Here is a 20,124-nt window from a genome sequence, read left to right on the forward strand (position 1 = left end):
GAACAATGGCAGGAGGGTGTCCACAATGAGAAAATCAAAGAAAAACTGGGAATGAACTCTTTGGATGTAGCAGTCAGGGCAAACAGGCTTAGATGGTGGGGTCATGTTACACGCATGGGAGAAGCAAGGTTACCCAAGAGACTCATGGGTTCAGCAATAGAGGGTAGGAGGAGTCGGGGTAGACCAAGGAGAAGGTACCTGGATTCGGTTAAGAATGATTTTGAAGTAATAGGCTTAACATCAGAATAGGCACCAATGTTAGCACTGAATAGGGGATCATGGAGGAATTTTATAAGGGGGACTATGCTCCAGACTGAACACTGAAAGGCATAATCAGTCTTAAATAATAATAATAATAATAACAATAATCATCATCATCATCATCATCATCATCATCATCATCATGACGACGACGACGACGATGATGATGATGATGATGATTGAAAAGGTACCACCTAAAGGTCTTAAGGATGCATTTAAATGTGCAGTGAAGAATTAAAAAACGTGTCTGAAATAGTTACTCAATCCCCGCCGGAGACAAATAGTGGCACTCTTAAGACCTGTAGTGTCACATGCTGTGATGTAATTGCCACAGCCTGTCTTTCTTGTGGATCTCACGTAATCTTATAATGTAACGAAAAAACAAAATGTAGCACAGAAAACAGATTGTGCATGTACAACACATGAACCCATAACTGTGAAAGATCTTACATAAAGAAAAAAGTAAGAATGTGATTTACCAAACTCCACAGCATAAATCAATTTGATGGGACAGTGTGGGAAGTAGGGGATTTTGGACTGGTACAACCTAAAAACAGAACTACTAACATAACCACAAAAAGACAACACTAACAAAAATAACAGGAAAAAATTATGCAAAAAGAAAAATACAACAAACCGAACCTGTTCGTCAACCGATTAAGACGATAACAATATTACCCTTGAAGGGAAAAAGCAAGCAACTAAACAATATTATTATGAATGGTGAAAAGGCCATACCAAAAACATCAGTATCCTTTTCAGATGACTTATCTGGAGCGACTAAAGAACATGATACCAATATTTCCAACAACGAAAGGAACAACATACCTAACATTGGTATCATGTAATTCAGTTGACACACATTACCTACTGCATAGAAAACGACATCTGTTACACTGGTATCCTGTACTTCAGTTTACCTACATAGGCAAACAGAAAAATAGGACACCAGTGTTACCCACGACGAAAAGAATGACAAACTAGACTTCAGTGTCCTACTTAGCTAACACTATTATAAGTATCAAAAGTGCCCTCAGTTTGATAGAGAACCAAAAAGTAACTGTTACTGGTATACCACATAGGCATGACCTCATATCTGCTTCACGTATGAACGCTGAAATTAAGGAAGCAAATAAACAGATACAAACAGTGTGTAAAGTGTACCCAAACATGAGATTTCTATCAGTCAATTTCCTGGATAGATGCAGCTTTACAAAACATGGCATGCACCCGAATAGAAGAGGCAAGTCATCTCTGTGCAAAGCAATTTACGAAACATTAGAAACATGTGAAAAACAGAGTATCTATGAGTCAGTACCAGCCATTGTAATGAACTACCAATACATTACTGAAAGCAACCATGTAGGAAGTGAATCTGTCTTGGAGACAAAAACTAAAGCAGCTGCAGAACCAAATTGCTACAGCATCACAATCAAATTCAGTAACAACTGCAGCACCAGCAAAACCAGCAACATCTGAACCAGCTCAAGCAACAAGACCAATAACAGCAGCAGCACAAGCAACAGAAGCAGAAATGGTGTCAACAACAACTGTAGCAGTTCCACTGCAGTCACTGGTAGACAAGAGGAAGGAAACCACAGTGAGTATTGTATCACCATCTCTACCCTACGCCGAAGTGTTATCAAGTGCCTCCACTCAGCCTGCCCACATAAACTATGTAACATGTGAAACAAACAAGAACCTTGAGAAACGAACAACAAAAATGTCACCTCCATTAGCAGATAAGAAGACAGAAACATCAGTAAGTATTGTATCATCTCCATCCCATAGTGAAGTGTTATCTAGTGCATTAAACCAGCCATTCCAAACTAACGTGTTATCAATAGGCCTATATCAAATCCCCCATGCCAGATAAATTATGCAGGAAGTGAAATAAAGTCTGCCACCCGAGCCTCAAACAGAACCAAAAAAATACCACAGAGAAGTAATGATTTTTTATGGCCTGCCACAAGGAAGTCCAGCCGCTACTGAAACATAAAACCATCACCACACCACACATGAGGACCAGTGAAAGGCAAACCATCATGTGTGCATACAATTGGGCCCAAGACACCTCTTGCTGTGAAAAATCAAAATTAATCATGCACATAAATATTAGATCTCTGAAATATAAAGCTGATGAACTTGGTGTTGTATTGAATGGAAACAATAGAATAGTATTATGTATTAATGAACATTGGCTAAGAGAAGAAGAGATAAAACTGTATGTACCACCATGTTTTAATTTAATTACAAGTTACTGCAGACCCAATGAAGGTTATGGGGGGTTCCTCAATATGTATAAGTGACAACCTAGGGTTAAGATATACTGTGCTTGATGTTAGGGACATATATGTTAAAGGCATTCTTGAAGTGGCTGTCATGCTACTACCAACATTAAAACTCAGTTATTTCAATATACCATTCTCCTGATAGTGATGCCGATACATTTGTAGAGTGTTTAGATAAACTTATTCACCGTATAGAAAAATATACCAAACACAAGACAGCAATTTTAGGAGATTTAAATTTTGATGTAAGGAAAAAAAACACACACAAAAATACTAATTTGCTTAACATGCTAAGACCCCATAATCTCTTCTGTGCAAATTATAGTCCCACAAGACAACTTTCTTGACTCGACAATTTTATCACAAATAAACATAATCATGATTTTCAATTGGGACTCCTTAATGTCGACCATCTGGCAGATCACAGACGTATATGGGTAAAACTAACAATTAATGAAACAATGGGGGACTGTGAACCAAGACGGTATGTCAGGTTGTTAAATGATAAAAGCATAAATAGCTTCAGGGATAAGCTGAAGGTACTAAACTGGAATAATATAATATATGCTTCCAACAATGTTGAGGAGGCTTGTAGCAGGTTTGTTAGTACTCTATCTGAAATTTTCAATACCTCCTGTCCAATGGTTACCAAACGAAACAAAACACTGGCGAGAAACCTTGGTCGAACTACTCCACATAGGTGCTTCACACCATATTTACAGAAGCTAAGATTAATGGTTTTGATATGCTATGATAAGGTAAAAAATGGCAGTGTTGACAATGCAACATTTGTTACCCTCAAGAGACACTATAGATCACAAATCAGATTAGCAAAATGTAGAGCAAATGATAACTTCATTAAAAACTCCAATAATAGGTGTAAGGCTGTGTGGAGGGTCATTAAAGCAGAATTAGGTACAGGTAGTCATAGTGTAAAAGTTACAATTGATGTTAATGTCTCCCCAGATGAATTTAACCTCTTTCTTTTATCAATGCAGCAAACCCTAATGCCTCATCTCCTCATAAGAAGAGTTCAAAATCAAATTCACAATCTACTTATATAAACCGGTTTTTACAAAACTTTGCTGATACAGTGCCAACCTGTAATTGGAGACACGAGGAAATAAGTGCTGTAATTAAATCAGTGGCAAAGTTAAGTCACTCCAGATCAGAAGATATTTATGGCCTCTCAAATTTTGTGATTAAAAAAATAATCGACTTGATATCATTCCCTCTCTGCACACTCATAAACTGGATATTTGACAGTGGTATTTTTCAGAATGTCTAAAGAAGACAGTAGTAATTCCATTACACAAAAAAGGTGATAAATCCTGCACTAATAATTATCATCCAATTTCTCTGATACCTAGTTTTTCAAAAATAATCGAATATTGTATATGCAAATTAACATGCATTTGTCAAAAACCAATATACTGACTATGTCTCAATATGGTTTTAGGACCCAGTTATCAACAATTAATGCTGTTGAAAATGTTTCTATTGTGCAATATTCTTTTGAATCCAAGTTAGCTGCTGAAGCCACACTAGTGGACTTAAGCAAAGCATTTGATTCTGTAAACCACACAATACTGCTGGAAAAACTATGGTGTTATGGCATTAGGGATCTGGAACTCTCCCTCATTAAATCATATCTCAGTAACAGAAAGCAAACTGTAAGCAACAACGGTCAAAAGTCACAGTTACTGAATGTCATTAGAGGTGTTCCCAAGGATCAGTGCTTGGGCCATTACTGTTTATAATATTTATAAATCACCTGCCCAGCAATATGCCATGCAAATCTGTGCTTTATACAGATGATACAACTTTCATAAATTCAGGGGAAATAAATAAACTGAAGGAGCAAAGTAAAGATTTTCTCAGATTATCCAATATGTGGTTCGAAGCCAATGAGTTAGCTGTTAACTATGAAAAGACTGTAAATATATCCTTCAGCTTATCCAATGCTGATATTGAGTACACATCTACCAAACTTCTTGGCATATACTTAGATATGAAATTAACCTGGCAGAGTCACATAGACAACATATCTCGAAACTTTTCACGAGTTATCTATCTACTGAAAGCCTGCTGATTAATTCCTATTACGCATTCTTTCATTGCCATAGTAGCTATGGTATTCTTCTATGGGGTAATTCTCCATGGTCCAGGAAAATTTTTATTTGGCAGAAGAAAGCCATCAGGACCATCTCTGGGATTACCAAAAATAACATATCATGTAAGTCATGCTTCAAAGAATTACAGATGATGACAGTCCCTTCTCTTTTTATATACAGTTGTCTTTTGTACATAAAAGAAAACTAACAGTTACAACCTTAGGCAGTCCGTTCATAATCATAACACTCGTCAAACATTGAAGATAGAGATATCAACAACTCGACTCAAGAAAACACAAAACAGTTATGAATACATGGGAATAAGGCTTTCAACACATTACCTGTGCAGGCACATTGTGTCTCTCTTAATATATTTTAAAGTAAAATTTTTTAAATTGTCTGAAAGGCAAAGCTTTTTACAGTGTTAAAGAATTTGAAACCTCTTCATTAACAGGCCTGACTTACGAAATAACTTGCAACTCTGTTTGTACCTCTTCCTAAGCTTTTTTTGTCTATGTAGTTCCACATTTAACTGTTAAACATGTAGAGAAATCCTTATGTATGAAATGTATTCTTTTATTATGCACATTCTTTAAAATACACACTTTAGTTATGTGGGACATCTTTATGTATCAAATGTATTCCTTTATTATGTATGTTCTTTTAAAGTATATACTTTAGCTTTGTGTGATAACTCACAATAGTGAAATTTCTTAATATGTAAATTGTACATTACTTATGACGACATCGATTGCATGTAAATGCTTAAAGATGGATAAATAAATACAGAAATAAATAAATAGATAAAAAATAAATATTCTTTACCCATGGCAGATACATTGGTAAATTAAAACTTGTACACAAATTCTTTAAAACGATGACGACCCACAACAAACTCGTACCGGTACACAATTTCTTTCTTTTAATGGTAAGTTAATTATAATATTAATATGTGAACGCGAAGACTGAAGTAACGATTTTTAATATTAATTGCACAAGGACAGCAATGATCTTCATACAGTTCGAAACGTATTTTTTCAGAGATGTGCACAAAGAAAAAAATAATATGCGTATGTACGCGTTAAGTGAGGTAAAAGGAAGCTGAAGCCTTCAGTCATGACACTGTTGTTACATTCTCTATCACGCTTTAAAATCTCCAATACTTCAACATCGAAAATTAAACACCCGCCAATCTCTGCCCTGCTCACTGATCAGACGTCTAAGTGGCACACGAAAATAATCGCACTCTTCGTGTTTACATGGTTCATGTGCAGTAAAATATGTTTACAGGGAAGCTAAAATGCGAAAGCTGCTAGAACGGTGATGTTGCCAGCAGAGAAAATCAATATATCGTGTACTGTCGGTCCCACGCGTAACTGCATGGTTGACAACAACGCTTGCGCAAGTATGCTTGAAACTGTATACTATAAGTTTGCGCAAGTATAAACACTGCACAAGCTGCTTAATATGCTTGATCGAATTACGATTATGAAGGTTTGTGCACGCATTCAAGCGTGTGTACCGCGAATAGGGAGGATTGTGTAAGCATTATTCAATGATATAGCTTAATTTAATTTTTTTTTGTTCTGTTAAATTACATTCCGCACGAAGTTGTACTGTACTGTAGATCAACTCACAGAACACATCATTACATGGAGCAAGAGAAAAGAAAATCAACACTATTGTGAGTTTCAATTGTTTGTCTACCACGACTAGTTAAAACGGGAATAATGTTTCCGCTTCTTTAGCAACTCATTACTCCATATATCACATTTTATCTTTTTTCCGTAACAAGCAAAAAGGTTGACCAAAGTGACCACATCGTCATTGTGCTCGACGTTTTATGATAAACTATAGCTTGCACAAGCTTGCTTGAACCGATAGAACGCATAAGCTATTTGTGAATGCTTGCATAAGTATACTTGCGCAAGAGTGTTTGTAAAACATGAAGTTACGTGTGTAACCGCCTCCAATAACTTGGTGTATTGGCGTCGCTATTTCGCTTCCTTTTCTGTAGTAAGAGTAACCTTGTGGTCATTTGCTCCCGTTACCACAAAATTTGAAGTAATTTCATAATTTTTAATTTCTTCATTATGAATAGCTACGACTTAACTTATAATGCGGAAAGTGAAAGACACAGAACTAGACAATTTTTGCATGGAGAAAGTTATAGCAACGTGGACATCCATAATGATAATGCAACTGTTTTACTTAACGATCATAATATTCATATGTGAGCATCGAACACTTAAGTACCGATATTTAAAATTAGTTATACAAGGAGACCAACGAAACATATATGATTCGAAAGGAACTTTATGGCAGATGTGCACAAAAGAAGAAAACTCATGTGTATACATAACCATTAAAACACACACGTGCGAGAAGAGTTTTCCTTTCACTCTGACATTTCTACAAACTTCAAATGGGGCTGAGCACTATGATGGGACTTCACTGCTGAGGTCATCAGTCCCCTAGAACTTCTTGTTGTTGTGGTCTTCAGTCCTGAGACTGGTTTGATGCAGCTCTCCATGCTACTCTATCCTGTTCAAGCTTCTTCATCTCCCAGTACCTACTGCAACTTACATCCTTCTGAATCTGCTTAGTGTATTGATCTCTTGGTCTCCCTCTACGATTTTTACCCTCCACGCTGCCCTCCAATGCTAAATTTGTGATCCCTTGATGTCTCAAAACATGTCCTACCAACCGATCCCTTCTTCTAGTCAAGTTGTGCCACAAACTTATCTTCTCCCCAATCCTATTCGATACCTCCTCATTAGTTACGTGATCTACCCACCTTATATTCAGCATTCTTCTGAAGCACCACATTTCGAAAGCTTCTACTCTCTTCTTGTCCAAACTATTTATCGTCCATGTTTAACTTCCATACATGGCTACACTCCATACAAATACTTTCAGAAACGACTTCCTGACACTTAAATCTATACTCGATGTTAACAAATTTCTCTTCTTCAGAAACGATTTCCTCGCCATTGCCAGTCTACATTTTATATCCTCTCTACTTCGACCTTCATCATCAGTTATTTTACTTCCTAAATAGCAAAACTCCTTTACTACTTTAAGTGTCTCATTTCCTAATCTAATTCCCTCAGCATCGCCCGATTTATTCGACTACATTCCATTATCCTCGTTTTGCTTCTGTTGATGTTCATCTTATATACTCCTTTCAAGACACTGTCCATTCCGTTCAACTGCTCTTACAAGTCCTTTGCTGTCTCTGACAGAATTACAATGTCATCGGCGGACCTCAAAGTTTTTACTTCTTCTCCATGAATTTTAATACCTACTCCGAATTTTTCTTTTGTTTCCTTTACTGCTTGCTCAATATACAGATTGAATAACATCGGGGAGAGGCTACAACCCTGTCTCACTCCTTTCCCAACCACTGCTTCCCTTTCATGCCCCTCGACTCTTATAACTGCCATCTGGTTTCTGTACAAATTGTAAATAGCCTTTCGCTCCTTGTATTTTACCCCTGCCACCTTCAGAATTTGAAAGAGAGTATTCCAGTTAACGTTGTCAAAAGCTTTGTCTAAGTCTACAAATGCTAGAAACGTAGGTTTGCCTTTTCTTAATCTTTCTTCTAAGATAAGTCGTAAGGTTAGTATTGCCTCACGTGTTCCAACATTTCTATGGAATCCAAACTGATCTTCCCCGAGGTCGGCTTCTACCAGTTTTTCCATTCGCCTGTAAAGAATTCGCGTTAGTATTTTGCAGCTGCGACTTATTAAACAGATAGTTCGGTAATTTTCACATCTGTCAACACTTGCTTTCTTTGGGATTGGAATTATTATGTTCTTCTTGAAGTCAGAGGGTATTTTGCCTGTCTCACACATCTTGCTCACCAGATGGTAGAGTTTTGTCAGGACTGGCTCTCCCAAGGCTGTCAGTAGTACTAATGGAATGTTGTCTACTCCCGGGGCCTTGTTTCGACTCAAGATCTTTCAGTGCTCTGTCAACCTCTTCACGCAGTATCATATCTCCCAATCCATCTTCATCTACATCTTCTTCCATTTCCATAATATTGTCCTCAAGAACATCGCCCCTATATAGACCCTCTATATACTCCTTCCACCTTTCTGCTTTCCCCTCTTTGCTTAGAACTGGGATTCCATCTGAGCTCTTGATATTCATACAAGTGGTTCTCTTTTCTCCAAAGGTCTCTTTAATTTTCCTGTAGGCAGTATCTATCTTACCCCTAGTGAGACAAGCCTCTACATCCTTACATTTGTCCTCTAGCCATCCCTGCTTAGCCATTTTGCACTTCCTGTTGATCTCATTTTTGAGACGTTTGTATTCCTTTTTGCCTGCTTCATTTACTGCATTTTTATATTTTCTCCTTTCATCAATTAAATTCCATATTTCTTCTGTTACCTAAGGATTTCTATTAGCCCTCGTCTTTTTACCTACTTGATCCTCTGCTGCCTTCACTACGTAAACCTAACTTACCTAAGGACATCACACACATCCATGCCCGAGTCAGGATTCGAACCTGCGACCGTAGCGGTCGCGCGGTTCCAGACTGTAGCGCCTAGAATCGCTAGGCCACGCCGGCTGGCTACAAACGTCTACCACGCGTAAAGAACGACTGCTATGACAGTAACGACGCACGAAAGTATCAACGTTTCGTGAAGTTGCATTCTAGGGTTTTACATTATTAAATGTTGCAGATCATGCATCTGCGGAAATACATAAGCGTCCGATTCCACCCGTCTGCTTTGACCCATGGCGTCACAAATATGGCTGAAACGACCATATGCCACGATTCCAATATGGCGCCTATGACGTCATTACGTAAACATGCTAAACACTAAAATGTTGAAAAACCAACACACACATTCCACAAAAAACCTAATGATACTAATGGGACAAGCGTGGGAAAATGGGGGTTTTTGGTTGGGGACAAAGTAAATATAAATAAATTTCGACCCACACCCCATACCAAACAACACGAAACAACGAAACAACCGACAACACACAACTCCCCAAATTCCACTAAACAATATCCTCTGGAATCGGACACTTCCCTTTACCTATATAGCTCAACAGCAGCCCCCCATCCCACAAATTGGAATCGAACACTTCCCTTGACCTATATAGCTCAACAGCATCTCCCAATACTGGAACACCACAGCCACAACCACACATTGTAATGGAACACTTCCCTCGACTCCAACACACACACACACACACACACACACACACACACACACACACACACACACACACACACAAAACCAAAAGAAAGACCCCCCCCCCCAAACCCAACCCAACCCAGCCTCCCCCCAAAATAAAATACCCATAAACAAAAATGAAACGCAAAATAACAAATCTCAGTCACACATTTCAACAAAAAAAAACTACAACAAAATAGATCCTAAATTACAAACCAACACTCCCCCCCCCCCCCCACACAAACAGTACCAACGACTAAACCACCCTCCCCCCCCCTCCCCGAGCCACAGCCACCCACCCAAACCACCGTAACTAACCACCTTCGGCCTGTACATCTTACTTCTAGCCCTTAAAAAAACCGAAAAAAACAATAGCCCTCAGGGGCACACTTCCACCAACAGTACTCATCTAAATGAGACTGACGGTTGGAAGAGCACCTCTTCCCCCTCCCAAGGACTGACTTAATGGCCCCTCCACATCCCCTCTATAGTATTCGTACAAGCCCCCATCTCAATTTTTAAACTCTTAACTATGGTTAGCAACTAAATGATTGTACCCCCTCCCACCCAACCCCTTATAAGAAGAAAAAGCATCATCAAACTACAGTGGAACCCGGTTCTATAAACTCCTCAATTAACCCCACTAATTCTGTCTTAGACCGCCCCTCCACAACACTGAAAACACATTCCGAACACCCCCCCCCCCCCCAGTACAACAGCCCACCACACCCGCAGACCAACCACAGACTTACCCCTGCCATACTTCCTTTTCCCAAACTGCGACTCTTCCACCTCCACCACAACCGCAGGTCCACCGAACTTACCCCTGTACTTAATAAACTCAGAACATACTTCAGGGCAAAATGAAAACCAGTCAAGCACACTCCTCTCACTCACATCAGTCTCATACGCGCAAAAACTTTGAAAGGATCTATAACATGTCAACAACACAAGCTCGCGCATGCCCAACCTAGACTTCTCGAACCAGGAACCGTGACATATGGAGCTCCATAGGTTATCCTTACGGCACCGCCACATATAACCGTCCCTGGTCTGAGACACTGGAACTTTTGCCAATGTCATTTCCTTCTGACAGACAGCACACTTGACCACCTCCGCAATCAACACAAAAAGCTGTAGAAATTTGATCAGCTCCAACTGAGTTGCGCCCGTCATAGCATGGAATCGCACACTATTTATTTTATCGGTCATATCCATACCTAACAAGACCAACAACACATGGGTCGAAGGAAGCGTCCGATCCCACGCGTCGGCTTTGACCCGTGACGTAAGAGTGTTGTCGTGTGTGAAGTCATGACGGCGCGGAGTTTGGTTTGTGAGTGTGGCGTGTTTGTAGATGTCGTCATGTTGCGGTGCTCTCTGGTGGTATGTTCAAGGTTTTCGTTTGTGTGGTGTAATGGGCTAAGTTTGCTTTTGCTCATTATCCAGAATTCTTCGAGTGTTGGCTGTGTTTGTAGCGGAATTCGTTTCAGTGAGTTACCGATTTTGTGTGAAGGTCAATTTAGTGTTGTTCGCTGTACATCGTGTGGTAATTTTAGTAAACTTAATCGGTTGTTGTTTTTGTTCAGGAATCGATATGACGTATAAAATTAACAGGGCGCAGGTCAAGGGGAGTGTTTGATCCCAATGTGTGGCTGTGTATGTAGATATTGGTATCGGGAGATATTTTTGAGCTATATAGGCCAAGGGACGTGTTTGATCCTAATTTATGGGATCGGGAGCTGCTGTTGAGCTATATAGGTCAAGAGAAGTGTCCGATTCCAGATGATACTGTGTTTAGTGTGATTTGGGGAGTTTTGTGATGTCGGTTTTTTTGGGAGTTTTGTGATGTCGGTTTTTTTGGTCGTTTTGTGTGGTTTTGTATGGGGATGGGTGTCTAAATTTGTTATATTTAGTTTGCCCCCATCCAAAAACACCCCAAATCCCGCGCTTGTCCCGTTAGTGTCATTAGGCATTTTGTGGAACGTGTGTGTGTGTGCTTTTCGATGTATTTTCGTCCTGATAACGTGTACGTACCGACTTTATATGCGCCATATTGAAATCGTGGTTAATGGTCGTCTCCGCCATATTTGTGACGTCATGGGTCAAAGCAGACGGGCAGGATCGGACGCTTCCGTATTTCCCAACACATTCATTTACTCACATTAACATACGACCTACAGCGAACAGCAATACAATAACTTTCACACAAAACCACTAACTCGTTAACTCACTGGAACCAATTACACTCGAAACACAGCCAAAACGCGAACCAGCCACTATAATCACTAAGACCAACCTGAACCCATTACACCACACAATACGAAGCCCCTAAACACACCACCAGCGGGCACCACTAAACGCAACACAACGACACCTATAAACACGCCACACTTACAAACCAAACTCCGCGCCATCATGACGTCACACACCAGAACAGCCTTACGTCACGGGTCAAAGCCTACGGGCAGGATCGGACGCATACCGGGCAGCTACAATGCCGTCTGCTACGTCGTTTATGTTGTCAACAATGGAAAACGAAATGTAATCGGGTACAACCAGTGGCAGCAAACGTTGTTTAGTAGCGCCGTTACTTCGCTTTGGTCTAAGAGTAAACGGAACTAAATCCGCGTTCCTTTGCCGCAGTCACCACAAAATTTAAGGTGTTCATAATTTTCAGTATCTTCATTCTGAATAGCACAACGTCCGTTATTACAAGTAAACTATGTTTTAGGCTATGTCTCAAATAAGAACTTTAACGGGTCGGAGTGAAAGACGAAGAGCCAGAGCGACACAGTTTTTGCGTAAAGAAAGTAATAATGCAGATATGGCAGTACTTAAGTAATCATAAGTAACATGTTAATTTTTGATGTATCAGACATGCATTGGTTTTATGGGCGTTCAGAGAAATCAGAGCTGCAGATCCACCGAAGGATATTAACGTTTGGTAGAGAAATTATACGCATGGAGGCAGGCGCAAATGTTGATAATTCTATTATTGTTCTGGAAGACATTTAAATGTGCACTGAACATAATTCCAAATAATTTTGGGAACTGTAACTGCCGTTTGATGAATTTACAGTGCACATTTTGTAATACAACCATTTCGCGTTTGAGGTGGCTTTACACGATACAGTGGCATTCACATCGTTTTATTATAAGGGAAAAGTTAACATGCCGCCATTAACACAAAATTTATTTCTCAACGCACTGCACCAAAGACTCCAAATGATCGAACAATTAAAGAGAAATCAATGAATTATTTCAAGAATACACGTAACTACAATACAGCATGTGCCACGGATCAGTTCTGGGGCTAAAATTTCAGACATGTAGCGACCGCTACTCACGTCGTCTGTTGTGTCCGCACATGTTAGTTTCGTTCGCGCCATCCATAGATACAGTCGTGTCGCGAATTCAATGCCTGTACGATAACAAATGAATGGCGAAAAACCGCCAAGTTTGAATCCGCCGCTTGGAGCGCTGAATAATGTTGTTGCCTACACCTGGAGTTATAACTTTTTTTAAAATGTTTATTCTGTTCATTGGTTACTGTTTTGTTGTTTACAAGTTACATACAGCAACTGCGTTTCTTTTTCTGCAATACCAAGTAATAAACCGTTCGAGTATATTGTCAGTGCATGTTTGAATATTTATTAAGTACGGGCAGCTCTACACGACGAAAATATACCCGTCAGTCACATTAAAAGTACACGACAATTGCTATCACAGATCAGGTCCACTGACGCAATTAATCAAATATCGATCACAGGCAATTCTAGTTTATTTAAATTTAGCATTTGATGTTTTATATCCCAAGATTGCAATTTTAACGATTCTCTGTGTGACTTGCGTTAAATGCTGTACCATCAAAGAGTAAAACAGGCGTTTTGTTCAGTTGTTCTGTTACGTCTTTCAGTTTAATAAAAACCATCTAATAGTTTTTAACTTTACGTGTGTTATTTTATCGTAAGAAAAACTTAAATTGCACCAGGTTACTGGCCCAGATTTGTTTTAAATAAACGGAATCTGCGATAAATACCTGGCCCCAAGTGTACTCTCACCTCACGTTAAGTCGAGATGGCAACTGAAGCGGAAAAACATCGTATCCCTTCATTCGATGGAACGAATTTGAACAACTGGAAATTCAGGATGGAAATTCTCCTTGAGGAACTGGAACTATTACCATTTGTGCAAGCGAATTATCTCACAAAGGTGGAATTTGTCTATGGAGAGGAGAACACGCAGCGTGCCGCAAAGGAAACACGATTGGCTGAAATGACTAAACAAGATCGTAAATATAAGTCTCATCCTGTTCAACGCATTGCCGACAGTCACTTGGAATACACGAAAGATAAGGTAACTTCTTTTGATTATGGACCCCTCTCTGAGCAATACGTTCGAGAGGAAAGGAACTGCTGGTCAACTTCTGTTGAGAAAACAAATTTAACGCAACATTTGCTAGTTAACCACTTTCTGAAGTTTGATAAACGGATTCGTGATTTACGCTGGACTGGAGCTACTGTCGAAGAAACGGACATAGTGTGCCATTTCCTTTTAACGATACCTGCGGAATACTACGTAGTGGTCACGGCAATCGAAATGCTCTCAATGAAAGACCTGACGTTGAGCTTCGTGAAAAATAGGCTACGCTACTGGATGAAGAATCGAAGCGGAAGGGAGTCGTCGGGAAAAACAAATATGATGAAACACCGCCTCCTACAGCTTTTTAGACTCAACGGTATTTAAAAACGGTTCGCTAGACACCATTAAAACAAAAAGTCAATAAGGAACCTCCTTCAACTTTACTTGTCACTGTTGCGGGAAGCCTAAACACAAAAGGGCTAATTGTAGAATTAAGGTACCAAACAAGAACTCAGGAATCAGCAACTCTGTGGTCAAAAAGGAAGATAGGTTTTGAAACTTCCTGGCAGATTAAAACTGTGTGCCCGACCGAGACTCGAACTTGGGACCTTTGCCTTTCGCGGGCAAGTGCGAACCATCGCAGGAGAGCTTCTGTAAAGTTTGGAAGGTAGGAGACGAGATACTGGCAGAAGTAAAGCTGTGAGGACTGGGCGTGAGTCGTGCTTCGGTAGCTCAGATGGTGCCGGCACGGTAGCTCAGCGTGTTCGGTCAGAGGGTTAGCAGCCTTCTGTAATTAAAAAAAAAAAAAAAAAAAAAAAAAAAAAAAAAAAAAAAAAAAAAAAACTGAGTAAAGGAATCAACAACAAACTTAAACGGATGTCTTACGACGTCCGCCCGAGTAGATGCAACGAACGAAAGAGAACAAAATGTGATTAAAAAAAAAAAAAAAAAAAAAAAAAGATGGTAGAGCATTTGCCCGCGAAAGGCAAAGGTCCCGAGTTCGAGTCTCGGTCGGGCACACATTTTTAATCTGCCAGGAAGTTTCATATCAGTGCACACTCCGCTGCAGAGTGAAAATCTAGATCTACATCTACAAGATTACTCTGCAATTCACATGTAAGTGCTAGGCAGAGGGTTCATCGAACCACAATCATACTATCTCTCTACCATTCCACTCCTGAACAGCGCGCGGGAAAAACGAACATCTAAACCTTTCTGTTCGAGCTCTGATTTCTCTTATTTTATTTTGATGATCATTCCTACCTATGTAGGTTGGGCTCAACAAAATATTTTCGCATTCGGAAGAGAAAGTTGGTGACTGAAATTTCGTAAATAGATCTCGCCGCAACGAAAAACGTCTTTGCTTTAATGACTTCCATCCCAACTCACGTATCATATCTGCCACACTCTCTCCCCTATTACGTGATAATACAAAACGAGCTGCCCATTTTTGCACCCTTTCGATGTCCTCCGTCAACCCCACCTGGTCAGGATCCCACACCGCGCAGCAATATTCTAACAGAGGACGAACGAGTGTAGTGTAAGCTGTCTCTTTAGTGGACTTGTCGCATCTTCTAAGTGTCCTGCCAATGAAACGCAACCTTTGGGTCACCTTCCCCACAATATTATCTATGTGGTCTTCCCAACTGAAGTTGTTCGTAATTTTAACACCCAGGTACTAAGTTGAATTGACAGCCTTGAGAATTGTACTATTTATCGAGTAATCGAATTCCAACGGATTTCTTTTCGAACTCATGTGGATCACCTTACACTTTTCGTTATTTAGCGTCAACTGCCACTTACCACACCATACAGCAATCTTTTCTAAATCGCTTTGCAACTGATACTGGTCTTCGGATGAGCTTACTAGACGGTAAATTACAGCATCATCTGCGAACAACCTAAGAGAACTGCTCAGATTGTCACTCAGGTCATTTATACAGATCAGGAACAGCAGAGGTCCCAGGACGCTCCCCTGGGGAAAACCTGATATCACTTCATTTTTACCCGATGATTTGCCGTCTATTACTACGAACTGCAACCTTCCTGACAGGAAATCACGAATCCAGTCGCACAACTGAGACGATACCCCATAGGCACGCAGCTTGATTAGAAGTCGCTTGTGAGGAACGGTGTCAAAAGCTTTCCGGAAATCTAGAAACGCGGAATCAACTTGAGATCCCCTATCGATAGTGGCCATTACTTCGTGCGAATAAAGAGTTAGCTGCGTTGCACAAGAACGATGTTTTCTGAAACCATGCTGATTACGTATCGATAGATCGTTCCCTTCGAGGTGATTCATAATGTTTGAATACAGTATATGCTCCAAAACCCTACTGCACACCGACGTCAATGATATAGGTCTGTAGTTCAATGGATTACTCCTACTACCCTTCTTATACACTGGTGCGACCTGCGCAATTTTCCAATCTGTAGGTACAGATTTATCGGTGAGCGAGCGGTTGTATATGATTGCTAAGTAGGGAGCTATTGTATCAGCGTAATCTGAAAGTAACCTAATCGGTATACAATCTGGACCTGAAGACTTGCCTGTATCAAGCGATTTAAGTTGCTTCGAAACCCCTAAGGTATCTACTTCTAAGAAACTCATGCTAGCAGCTGTTCGTGTTTCAAATTCTGGAATATTCCATTCGTCTTCCCTGGTGAAGGACTTTCGGAAAACTGCGTTCAATAACTCCGCTTTAGCGGCACAGTCGTCGGTAACAGTACCATCGGCACTGCGCAGCGTAGTTAATTGACTACGTCTTGCCGCTTGTGTACTTTACATGCGACCAGAATTTCTTCGGATTTTCTACCAAATTTCGAGACAATGTTTCGTTGTGGAACCTATTAAAGGCACCTATTAAAGGCATCTCATTCAAGATGGGTTTTGTTTTGCAGCATCAATTTAAGATCAGTCAACTAACAACATAAATTTGTTCTTGGACTCTGGAGCAACGGAAAATCTGATTAACAGTAAGATACCTCTCACTAATTTAAGGAAACTGGAACAGCCAATTAAAGTCATAGTAGCTAAGTCAGGCATTTTTCTTGGCTACAAGTCAGGCATTTTTCTTGGCTACAATAAAAGGTGAAATTAAAGTCACTAGTATGGTAAAAGGAAAGGAAATTCAGATAACGATTAAAGATGTTTTATCTGTGCCTGATCTTAATTATAATTTGCTGTCAGTTAGAATACTGGAGATGAATGGTTTTAGTATCACGTCTGAAAAGGCTCAAGGTTTAATTAAAAAAGGAAAAGAAACTGTTGCCATTGCAAATAGGAATGAATCTCATTTATATGTTCTAAATTCTTTGCAACGAAAAGCCTTGTCAGTTGCTTAAAATGCAACTAATGCGAAATTGTGGCACAGCAGATAAGGCCATTTGAGTTGTGATAGCATTAAACCCCTTCAGTTACAAGTTGATGGTATAGAACTGGGCACTTCAACAATCCACACGGAACAATGTTCAAATTGTGTCGAAGGAAAACAATTACAGCTGCCATACAATCACAATAGGAAACGTGCCACCAGACTTCTTCAGTTGATCCACAGTGATCTGTGTGGGCCAATTGAACTGGAATCGTTCGACGGAAAGAAGTGCGTGCTCACGTTCGTCGATGACTTTACACATTTCACAGTGGCCTATGCACTGGAATCGAAGTCAAAGGTAACTCGCTATCTAAAGATGTTTAACGCCATCGCTACAGCTCATTTCAACTTGAAGAGTAGCAGACTGAGCTGTGACAGTGGTCGTGAATACATGTCAAATGAATTGAAACAGTTTTTTCAAGAACGAGGAATACAGTTAGAGTTTACAATCAGATATACTCCTCAGCAAAGTGGTGTTTCAGAGCGAATGGACAGAACTATTATTGAGAAAGGTCGTTGTATGGTACTTCAGAGTAAATGAGAAAAAATTTTCTGGTCAGAAGCTGTTCGAACTGCTGTGTATCTGCTTAATAGAAGTCCTACCGCGGCTTTGGAAGAAAAGGTGTCTGCAGCTTTGTGGTGTAACAAGAAGCATAATTTGAGTAAGCTGAGAGTGTTGTGTTCGAGTATAATAACTTTTCTGGAGACTAGGAATCTACTCTGTAGGAATCAGCATGGGTTTCGAAAAAAAACGGTCGTGTGAAACCCAGCTCGCGCTATTCGTCCACGAGATTCAGAGGGCCATAGACATGGGTTCACAGGTAGATGCCGTGTTTCTTGACTTCCGCAAGGCATTCGATACAGTTCCCCACAGTCGTTTAATGAACAAAGTAAGAGCATATGGACTATCAGACCAATTGTGTGATTGGATTGAAGAGTTCCTAGATAACAGAACGCAGCATGTCATTCTCAATGGAGAGAAGTCTTCCGAAGTAAGAGTGATTTCAGGTGTGCCGCAGGGGAGTGTCATAGGACTGTTGCTATTCACAATATACATCAATGACCTTGTGGATGATATCGGAAGTTCCTGAGGCTTTTTGCAGATGATGCTGTGGTGTATCGAGAGGTTGTAACAATGGAAAATTGTACTGAAACACAGGGGGATCTGCAGCGAATTGACGCGTGGTGCAGGGAATGGCAATTCAATCTCAGTGCAGACAACTGTAATGTGCTGCGAATACATAGAAAGATAGATCCCTTATCATTTAGCTACAAAATAGCAGGTCAGCAACTGGAAGCAGTTAATTCCATAAATTATCTGGGAGTATGCATTAGGAGTGATTTAAAATGGAATGATCATATAAAGTTGATCTTCGATAAAGCAGATGCCAGACTGAGATTCATTGGAAGAATCCTAAGGAAATGCAATCCGAAAACAAAGGATGTAGGTTACAGTACGCTTGTTCGCCCACTGCTTGAATACTGCTCAGTGGTGTGGGATCCGTACCAGATAGGGTTGATAGAAGAGATAGAGAAGATGCAACGGAGAGCAGCGCGCTTCGTTACAGGATTATTTAGTAATCGCAAAAGCGTTACGGAGATGGTAGATAAACTCCAGTGGAAGACTCTGCAGGAGAGATGCTCGGTAGTTCGGTACGGGCTTTTGTTAAAGTTTCGAGAACATACTTTCACCGAAGAATCAAGCATTATATTGCTCCTAGTCTCATGAAGAGACTATGAGGATAAAATCAGAGAGATTAGAGCCCACACAGAAGCATACCGATAATCCTTCCTTCCACGAACAATACGAGACTGGAATAGAAGGGAGAACCGATAGAGGTACTCAGGGTACCCTCCGCCACACACCGTCAGGTGGCTTGCGGAGTATGGATGTAGATGTAGATGTAGATGTTCGGATGTATTGCTTATCTACTGATACCAAAGGAATTGAGAACAGGGAAATTTGAAGGCAAGTCCTTAAAATGCTATTTCACTGGTTACTGTCGTAATGGCTACAGGCTTTGGTGTCCAGGGGAAGGAAAAGTAGTCACAGGAAGGAACATTGTTTGCTACGAAGGAAGATTTGACTTTGAAAGTAAACCAGCTGAGGACTGGATCCCAGAATCTGTACAGGAATCATCTGAGAAGGATGATAATGCGAAGACTTCGTCAAAAGAGATGCCAAACCAAGTGATGGGGGCATGAAAGAATCCCATACCAGTACTGACCAGTGACGAAGAGAAAGTTGAAAATTTATCAGAAAAGAAAACTGTTCGATGTTCTACCAGGAAGAGGACCCCTCCTAAGTATCTGAAAGACTATGCTGTTCTTGCACTCAATGCTGATTCATTTGTGGATGATGTACCGAAAAGTTACAAGGAAATTCCAAATCGTGAAAATCAGAAATACTGGTATAAAGCTATACAGGATGAAAATGACTCTATATAGGAAAACAAGACTTGGATCTTTGTCTTAGAGTATGTATATATACGAGGGTCACTCCAAAAGAAATGCACACTATTTT

At 40.1% G+C, this 20,124-nt stretch overlaps 1 protein-coding gene across 1 annotated transcript in view; it reads right to left on the reverse strand.

Annotated features, from left to right (window-relative positions):
- LOC124718989 (SCF E3 ubiquitin ligase complex F-box protein grrA-like) overlaps window positions 1-6,071 on the reverse strand; it is a 137,290-nt gene extending 131,219 nt beyond the window's left edge. Inside the window, exon 1 of the mRNA XM_047244659.1 lies at window positions 5,492-6,071. Coding sequence (XP_047100615.1) covers window positions 5,492-5,506 — 15 coding nt within the window. The 5' untranslated portion in view covers window positions 5,507-6,071. The remainder of the gene's footprint in view (window positions 1-5,491) is intronic.
- Between the last annotated feature and the right edge of the window lie 14,053 nt (window positions 6,072-20,124).

This window comes from Schistocerca piceifrons, chromosome 10 (genome assembly GCF_021461385.2).
Source record: "Schistocerca piceifrons isolate TAMUIC-IGC-003096 chromosome 10, iqSchPice1.1, whole genome shotgun sequence".
Lineage (NCBI taxonomy): Eukaryota > Metazoa > Arthropoda > Insecta > Orthoptera > Acrididae > Schistocerca > Schistocerca piceifrons.